The sequence below is a fragment of the Dreissena polymorpha genome, chromosome 7 (genome assembly GCF_020536995.1).
Source record: "Dreissena polymorpha isolate Duluth1 chromosome 7, UMN_Dpol_1.0, whole genome shotgun sequence".
In the NCBI taxonomy this organism is placed as follows: Eukaryota; Metazoa; Mollusca; class Bivalvia; order Myida; family Dreissenidae; genus Dreissena; species Dreissena polymorpha.
Genome location: NC_068361.1, coordinates 77641644 through 77650727, shown reverse-complemented (window position 1 = coordinate 77650727; position 9084 = coordinate 77641644). Strand labels below are relative to the sequence as shown.

The window sequence follows — 9084 nt, the reverse complement described above, 5'->3', positions numbered from 1 at the left end:
GCCGAGATCGGGACGTCTGGCATGTATGGTTGTCATCGGTGATAAATCTTTCTGTCTGCTTTTAGATTTGTTCCTGTTAATCTGTCTTCTTTTAGATATGGGTCTCAGACAATGGAGCTTTAATCAAGTATAGTCCTTAAGGCAAGATAAATTGTTATAGGGCAGGTTCAGGGCAGTGTTTTAAGTTACATCTAAAGAAGCCAAGAGTGGAATTTGATTTTTCCCAGATCTTGTTAATGTGAGAGGTCCAATGGATGGTCTGGCTGAGTCTGAGTTTATTTAAAAAGAGGTCATATTTTATCAGACTTGGCAGTTATATAAGCAATATTAGCAATATTTCAGATGGCAGTCAGCAATGCATGTATAATACAAATATATTTCCCTATAGTGCATTTTGTTAATTTAATGCATTTTCAGGGGACAGTTCCTGCAACACATAAAAATGAAAATTTCTCATGAAAACTTGATACACAATCAGTCCCCAGAGTACAGGAAGGCCCTTCAGGAACTCATCAAGTTTGAACTACAAGCATTGGTAAGCACTCATGTATAGCAGGGTGATAATTGAGAGCCTTCGCAGGTTTGTAGTAGATCTTGTGAAAAAAGTAGCTTTAAGTATCCTCTGATCTTTAAGTTCATAAAAGAACGGATATTTCATGTTTAACTCCACAGATATGTTTTTTTATTACTAATTAAGATATTCATTCAGCCATATTTGAAACACTTTTCAAGAAACTTGCAGAATAGATGGTTGTTGCCCCTGCCCTCCCGCCTTCTGCCCCTCTGGAAATTAAACACAAAAACTCTGGTTCCCCTTTCCACCCTGTCCCTTTTTAGAAGCCCCATGTCTCTTTTGGAATCCTTGATGTAATAATCACTTTTAAAATGGTATTTATTGTACATTTGTTAGGTTGAGCGTTTGTCGGCCACTGGAGAGGAGGCCCTTGTGTTAACAGCCAGTGTACAAGATGGTTCATCCACACAGTTTGGATCGCACAGAGCAGAGTGCTTTCTGAGTAAACGCAGCTGTCTTGAACAGGAGTTCCTAAATTTTTGTTCAGGTTTGTTTTTCTTGATAAGCAAACAAGCTTTGCAAGTAGTTTTATAAATATTTCGAACATATTTTTTGTGTGCATTAAGTGTGTAAGAATAGAAGAAAACACATTGAAAATGTATTTATTTTTTTGGGTTATCCAAAGGAACCTGAAGCTCTAAGTCCCAATTTAGACAGTTGATACTCTCAAGCACGACTTCAGTGTAAAGAGTGTTAAGTTTAATAAACTCGTTGTTTACTGTCAATAAAAACCTAATTTCGAGGAAAATCACTCACCTCTTTGATGTTTATATGCAACTTATTATTTGTACATGTTTTATAGAGTTTTCAGCATAATTGATGAATTTCCTAATTCAGATGAGAACACAGCTAATTTTCCCAATTTGAAGGGTACTGGTACCATTCCAAAAATAGTGAGCAAAAATGCTGATTATAGTAAAGAAAGGAATTTCGGCTGCAACATGTTTTTGCGGAATTATGGCATTTTTTTTTGTCAACTGTATCCTTTCATTGGCTATGTCTGTGTCCTGATATGCGTAGTGTTTAGTTGTATTCATACTTGAGTCACACTTATCACGAATCAGGAAACTCAGTTGACTCATTTAATTCAAACTTTAATTGTTCCATAAACATCTTTTTTTATTTGATCTCATTATTTAATGTTATTAAAATAAAACCTGCATGTTAGACCTTTCTAGACATCTGTAGTGCATGGTTTTACATGAACTCCAGTTTTTTATTTAAAAATCCGAATTTTTTATAATTATAATGAACATTTTAAGTGTTACGCAAACGTTTTCGAAATCATGCCAAATGTTCTAATGTTTTGTAGGGTTTTTAGATGAAGTGGCAGCCAGTTCTGCTGATGAACTGTGTCACTATGGCGATGAATTGGAGGAAGATGAAGCAAAAGGTATCAAAAGACATATTTTCAAACATTTTATGCCATATGCGGCCATATACGCCATCTGTGCAGAAGGTACCCTGTTTACAACAAAACCTTGCTTTATTTTATGAAAGACACGGAAGCTCCTGACCAGACTGCGGTTATGATATTTGATACTTACCATATTTCGTAACAAAACATTTTATTGATGATGCCACGTTATATCTCTTTCCAGAAGAACTGAACAGTTGCCCGTCAGATGTTCCTATACAGTTTTCCCCATTGAGAACAAGGGAAAGAACAAACTCATTGAGAATCTCTTTCTCCGAAAACGATGCTCAAGAGAACCTGGATGAAGCCTCTCAGAATTCAGACATTTTTGCGACTGAGCGCAACAACTGTGCTTCTTCAGTGGCCAGTTTCCATGATGCAAGTGAAAAAGATCCTAAGGAACAGTCTGGAGTGAAGAAGAATCTGCAGTGTAGAGTATGCTGTCGAAATTTCCGGTCCTACAAAACTCTGGAGCAGCACACAAGGCTCCATATGGCAAAGTCTTACAAGTGCAGCTTCTGTGGCAAGATTTTCTCCATGAAAAAGAGTTACCTGAAGCATGTTAAGAACCACAAACACCAAAGCTCAGACAAAATATTTGAATGCAGAGTTTGCAATCAGTCCTTTACAGACCTAATGTCTTGGAAGAGACACAAAGAGTGTCACTGTGAGGTGCAAAAATTCTCTTGTAACCTGTGTGGGAAATCTTTTAATGAGAAGTATTCTTTGAGAGTTCATCAAACCAGTCACTTCTTTTCAACACAGAAGCTAGACAAGAACTCTGATACGACGGCTGGACAGTCATGTAACACGTGCGGCAAACTGTCAAAAACAAAAGCAGCCATGAGAAATCACATGCTTTCACACTCGGTGAAGAAATTTTCCTGTGAATATTGTAATAAACGTTTCAGTGTTCGGTACAGTTATATACGCCACAGGAGGATTCATACTGGGGAGAGACCTTACAAGTGTGTGGCCTGCACTCGTAGCTTCTCTGATGGCAGTGCTTGGAGCAAGCACATCAAAACACACACGGGAATCAAACCGTATTCATGTGACCTCTGCTCCAAATCATTCTATTACAAAGCTAACTGTAAAACTCACATGAAGAAAGTTCATAATATTCAGGGTAAGAAAGTTGTTACTGCCATGACTGCCGCAGTTGCAAAGACAGAGAAAGACAAAAAACCTGAATACAGTTTGTTAGTGAGTGGTATTGAAAATGAGTATCATGCTGCAAAAGAGTTTGATGCTCCATTGAATTTTGCAATTCCAACCGCTGAAGATGAGATATTTGGGGGACAGTTGAATCTTCAACTGGATGAAAGTGACAAGGAATCAGAGGTCTCTAACTTGCTTGGCTCTGCATTTGGACAAGACATCATGTCAAGTACTGAAAAAGATGATTTCACAAACATGGGTGAAAGTCATGACAACAACTTTACATCTACCTCTATCATGGAAAGTCTTGTCTTAGATGAAAAGTTTCAGACTGAATTCGTGGAAAGAAACCTTCCTGATAGGGCCATTGAATCAGATCATGATTTTATTTCCGCTGAATTTCCAGAGGAATCAGAAATTTTAGTAACGAAATGGAATCTAACATTCAGGAACAAAAAGATTTGAAGACAAACTCAAGAGACCAGGTAGTTGTTCTTCCTTCAAGTCTAAAAACGCAGAAAAAGACATGGGCTGCCAGAAAAACATTTAATGGTAAACCACTTCCTGAATCACCAGCCAAATGTAAAATTTGCCACAAAAAGTTTAAGCAAGAATCTGTTTTGAAGCAACATTTACAGTTCCACTGCATGTTGAAATTATACAAGTGTCGTTACTGTGGGAAGCAGCTATCCACAAAGAACAGTCTTATCCGTCACGAGCGCATCCATGTGGGGGATCGACCTTGGCAGTGTAGCATGTGCAACAAGACGTTTGCTGACAACTATGGCTGCATTAGACACATCAATACCCATTTCAAGAAAGATGATAAATCCTCTGTGAAAACATCTCAAGATATATATACCAGTAACTTTTCTGATTATACAGCAACTGCACTAGACAATTCACTAGAAATGGCAACCTCCATGCCACCTTTTGTGGCTGCAAATGATATCTCAGCTGACTTGTCTGCGGGGAATATGAATAGTGCTGCCAGTATCAGCATTAATGGTACTTCTAGTTCTGAAGTTAGTGATCCTAGTGCATGTATTTTGCCAGTTATTGACAGTCAGTCAGCCGTTATCAGTGATTCTTGGAGTACCTGTCTGTCAGGTCCTGCCTCTAGTCTGCCATATCAGCAGAGCAACGAGGAAGAGGAACAAGCATTTCTTCAGCACACAAATACAATCCACAATGGAAAACCAGTCAATGAGGGTCAGTCGGACAGCAGGTTACACACAGAAACTGAAGAATGTAAACCAGCAGTTGCAAAGGAGAAAAAGTACCTGTACAAATGTGCTAAATGTTGTTCATTCTTTCATACTGAATTATTGTGCATTGATCACATTAAACAATCATGCGGTAAAATTTGCCTGAATCTTCTCACAGTGGATAAGCCTCAACAAGATAACCTTGCTGGTCAATCAGTGGTAAACAGTTCTTCTACATCTAGTGAGTCCGAGACCTATCTTAGCCATATACAGTGTTCCATCTGTTATTCTATTTTCAAGGACAAAGCATCATGTCAGTTGCACATCTCAAACGGTTGTCGAGACCCAGACAAAAAACCCATGACCACACAAGTAGAGTCAACTGTTCAACCTCTGCAAACACAAGCTCAGTTTCTCCAAGCAGAAACGCATAGTTTCATTTCTGGGAAAAACCAAGCCAAACTTTTATTGACATCCACTTCAACACCATCATCTATTTTTTCCGTCATTGCTGACAAAGATGTTGGTTCAAATACAATCATTGCAGTCTCCCGACAGAATACAGGAAGCAGCAACATGGCCTTCATTCCATATCCGGGTACTCATATTTCCACTCAGAATCTGTCAGGCATTCATACAGCTGCAACAGTAAGCAAGGACTCTCAGTTTACAACTCTGATACAAAAACCAGCCACTCATGTAGGTTTACTGACTACTCAGACTCTGATCCCACAGGGGTTAGGCACACTTACCTGTAATCAGCTCCCTGGCAAGTCTGACAAGAAGAAAAATAGTGGCGATGAGAGTGAGAGGACCTGTCCCCTGTGCCACAAAGTGTTCACCAACAAACACATCCTGAAACAGCACACATTGATCCACATGGATCGCAAGTTTGGCTGTAAGTACTGCATGAAGAAGTTCCACAACAAGTACGGCCGGGACAGGCATGAGAGGATCCATACAGGGGAGATGCCCTTCTCATGTCCAAGCTGTAAGAAAGCCTTCCGCGATAACAGCACTTTCAGAAAACACACACGCTTGTGCTGCCCTGATAAATAAATTGCCAGCTGTCTGAATGGAAATCTATACAAAGGAAGAAAATGCAAATTGATTACAATGTCAGTGGTTGAGCACAAAATTTAATTGAGCCTTAATCTGGGAAAATGGGGCTTAACCAATGTGCGTAAAGTGCCATCCTAGATAAGCTTGTGCAGTCAGCACAAACTTATCAGGGACATTACTTTCTGCTTAACATGGATTGTTCGAAGAGAATGTTCCATTAAACAAAATTACAATAGAGCGGAAAAAGACGTCTCTGATAAGCTTGTGCGGACTGCACAGTCTAATCTGGAAAGACACTACACAAATGCATAAACCTCTTCTTTCTAGAACGGGGCTCAATTGTATCTGATAAAGGAATTATAGTAGATTCAACAGCTCCTAACTTAACCCTTTTATTACTTTTAAATGAACCTATTCAGCATAGCTATTGTTGTTTGTTTGTGCCTATGAAAGACAAAACATGTATTTATTTGTAAGAGCTCATAGTAGCCATGTAATATTTACATTACTTAGATCTTGTTTAGAGCCTAGTTAAGATTTTTATGCCTCCGGATCGATAGATCGGGGGTATATTGTTTTTGTCCTGTCTGTCATTCTGTCCCAAAACTTTAACTTTGGTTAAAGTTTGATAACTTTTGCAATATTGAACATACCAACTTGATATTTACCATGCATGTGTATCTCATGTAGCTGCTCATTTTGATTGGTGAAAAGTCAAGGTCATCTTTCAAGGTCAAAGGTCAAATATCATTGTATTTTTCTTTCCTAAAACTTCAACCTTCGTTAAAGTTTTATCATTACTTTTTTAATATTGAACACAGCAACTTCATATTTGGCCTGCATGTGTATCTCGTGCAGCTGCACATTTTGAGTGGTGAAAGGTCAAGGTCATCCTTCAAGGTCAAAATTTAAAAAAATTGTAATTTTCATTTCTCCATTCAATCTCTTACTTACTTTCGTGCAGCTGCACATTTTTAGTGGTGAAAGTTCAAGGTCAACCTTCAAGGTCAAAGGTCAAATATCATTGTATTTTTCTTTCCTATAACTTTAACTTTCGTTTAAGTTTTATCATAACTTTTTATGCCCCTGGATTGAATGATCGGGGGTATATTGTTTTTGGCCTGTCTGTCTGTCTGTCTGTCATTCTGTCCCAAAACTTTAACCTTGGTTTAAGTTTTGCGATAACTTTCGAAATATTGAACATAGCAACTTGATATTTGGCATGCATATATATCTCATGGAACTGCACATTTTGAGTGGTGAAAGGTCAAGGTCATCCTTCAAGGTCAAAGGTAAAAAAAACAAAGCAGCACAATAGGGGGCATTGTGTTTCTGACAAACACATCTCTTGTTGATCCTTTATTTTTTTGTTGATAGTTACTTTTGGTTCTAAAATAATGATTTTCCATGATATTTATACATTTATTGTGAAAGAATATCTTGCAAACTTTAAATAGTGGGAAAGTTGTCATCCAGGTTATTACACATTATGTTGTATAATGCTATAAGTATACAGGTTTGAAAAACTAGTGCAGTTACATGGACTTTTTTGCTTGCAGCGACAGTGACTACAAAATTAGACTTACAATTTGATGGATGCTTGATTTGTAATGAATTTAAAGTTAGCGTTTAATAAATGGTAGTTGATAGAGTGAGGTTTATAAATACTGAACCAAAAAGAACAAATTTCATTGTTAGGCATAAGTTATATTTTATCATCACTTGCCTCTATCCCAGGTCTCAAATTCATTAAAAATGTTCACATCACTGTGTGTATTTGCTATGCTGTACACTGGAAGTAGCTTGCAGCTATTTGTATCTCACAGGTTATTAAGCCCACGCAGGCTTAAAACAGCATGCAGAAACAACCAGATTATTCCTAGTTTTGATAAGACAGTTATAATTATATTATTGTCATTTTTAATGAACAATAATTTTAATTATGTATTGTAATGATTACATATGTAAGTTTTTATTTGTGAAACAACATTTCATATTTTCTTGAGTGTAGTATAATGAAGAGAATGTGGAATAGTTGCATCTTTGTGCTTTTCTGTGTTGTGAATTTATTTTGAAAATATTTGTTTCTATGTGAACCAATTAATGCATGCATGCTATAAAAGTTGATACAACAGTTTAAGGAGTGAAGTTGTTATTCCTACTATGATATATACTTTTTTTCAGATATGCAAGATCATGGATACATAATTGTGTTGGTGAAAGTAATTGTTAGTACAAAAAGAAATACATGCACTTTCATTACTGTTTCTTGTTGAGGAGTTATAAATGAAAGACACATCATGAAATAAGTAAATCACTTCTTTGTATAAAACTGAATTTAATTTCAATTGTAGAAAATATGAAAATATAGTTCTTTTATTTTTTAAATCAATGAAAGTTTAACTTATTCATTACGTTTATTGGGTCTCCAGTTCTTAAGAAGTTTGTTGATATGTTCATGTCACTGGTGTTGGTCATATTTCAAGGAATAATTTGCAACAGTTTTAAATCAAACTTGATACAACTTTGTACAAGTATTTTAATTACGAACATTTGGAAAAATCATTTCCGTTAAAGACATATTTTCATGTGCAAGGAAGATTTATTTATTTGATAAATCAACATGTTTTGAAATAGAGCCAAGAAAAGTTTTAATTTTTGTCACTTTGGTTGTATCTATGTAAACCTATAAGATTTTTTTTATACAATACCTGTAACTTGTTAATGATATTTGAATAAATGTTATACATCTCATTGACTGTTGTAAGTCATGGTTATTTTGAATTATTGTTTATTATTTGTTATTGTATCATGCTTTAAGTAATGGATATGGTTTTAAGTGGTTTATTGTACTATCTGGGTTTTCTTAATGTATGGTGCTGTATTGGTTCACTTGATATTGACTTTACATTTTAAATTGGTATGAGCTACCTGCAAATTTATATATGATGGGTGTTTTGTTGTAGTTTTTCTTTATTAAATTAATGCATTGAAGAATAAAAAACTCATCCTGTTAACCTGCTTTGCGTTGGTATTAAAGTTATTGGTCATGTAATTGACTAACATACATGCTAAAGGGTTAAAATCATAACTCAATTTGAAAATGAGATATTCACATGAAACACATTTTTCTATTTTAGGAACAGTTACATTGGCCTTTAAAAGAGACCTTTTCACATTTTGGTCAATTGACAAATTAAAAAAAAATTGTTTCAGATTCGGAAATGTTTGTTGTATGCATAAACAAATGCATAAAATCATAACTCAATTTGAAATCTGCATAAAAAATGCATAAAATCATAACTCAATTTGAAATCGAAATATTCACTATGAAACACATTTTCTATTTTAGGAACAGTTACATTGGCCTTTAAGAATTCGGAAATGTTTGTTGTAGGTATGCAGGCATTGCGTTGTAGGCATTTGCGAGGAAACAGTAACACTGAACATTTATCATGCTCTAGAATATCCATATTAAGCATCTTTTGATGATTTAAAAACCTAAAAATTATAAAGCATTACAAATGCATATTTTTTTTAGAGTTCTGTTTTTAACGTTATATTGTGTGATATGAGTATTGCTTATACCATTCACTGTATGAATGGCCGAGTGGTTTAGGCACTAGACTTTTACTCCAAGAGTCAGTGATTCGAGCCCAGTT

At 35.9% G+C, this 9084-nt stretch overlaps 2 protein-coding genes across 2 annotated transcripts; both read left to right on the top strand.

Moving 5' to 3' along the window:
* The first annotated feature begins 224 nt into the window (after positions 1–224).
* Positions 225–3627, top strand: LOC127839847 (zinc finger protein 805-like). The gene is made up of 5 exons (XM_052368237.1): positions 225–289; positions 418–535; positions 911–1061; positions 1887–1967; positions 2176–3627. Exons 1-5 carry the CDS (start codon positions 255–257, stop codon positions 3615–3617), a joined length of 1827 nt encoding a protein of 608 aa, XP_052224197.1. The 5' UTR covers positions 225–254; the 3' UTR covers positions 3618–3627.
* A 172-nt stretch (positions 3628–3799) lies between these two features.
* LOC127838740 (zinc finger protein Xfin-like) lies at positions 3800–7982 on the top strand. Its single transcript, XM_052366712.1, has one exon. It carries the CDS (start codon positions 3800–3802, stop codon positions 5417–5419), a length of 1620 nt encoding a protein of 539 aa, XP_052222672.1. The 3' UTR covers positions 5420–7982.
* The last annotated feature ends 1102 nt before the right edge of the window (positions 7983–9084 follow it).

Bases quoted from the DNA above. Each gene is read 5' to 3' on its own strand.
- LOC127839847 (XM_052368237.1), top strand. From the start codon at position 255: ATGGTCTGGCTGAGTCTGAGTTTATTTAAAAAGAG. The intron at 536-910 runs GTAAGCACTCAT...TACATTTGTTAG, and splicing joins AGTTTGAACTACAAGCATTG to GTTGAGCGTTTGTCGGCCAC. The intron at 1,062-1,886 runs GTTTGTTTTTCT...AATGTTTTGTAG, and splicing joins GTTCCTAAATTTTTGTTCAG to GGTTTTTAGATGAAGTGGCA.
- LOC127838740 (XM_052366712.1), top strand. From the start codon at position 3,800: ATGTTGAAATTATACAAGTGTCGTTACTGTGGGAAGCAGCTATCCACA.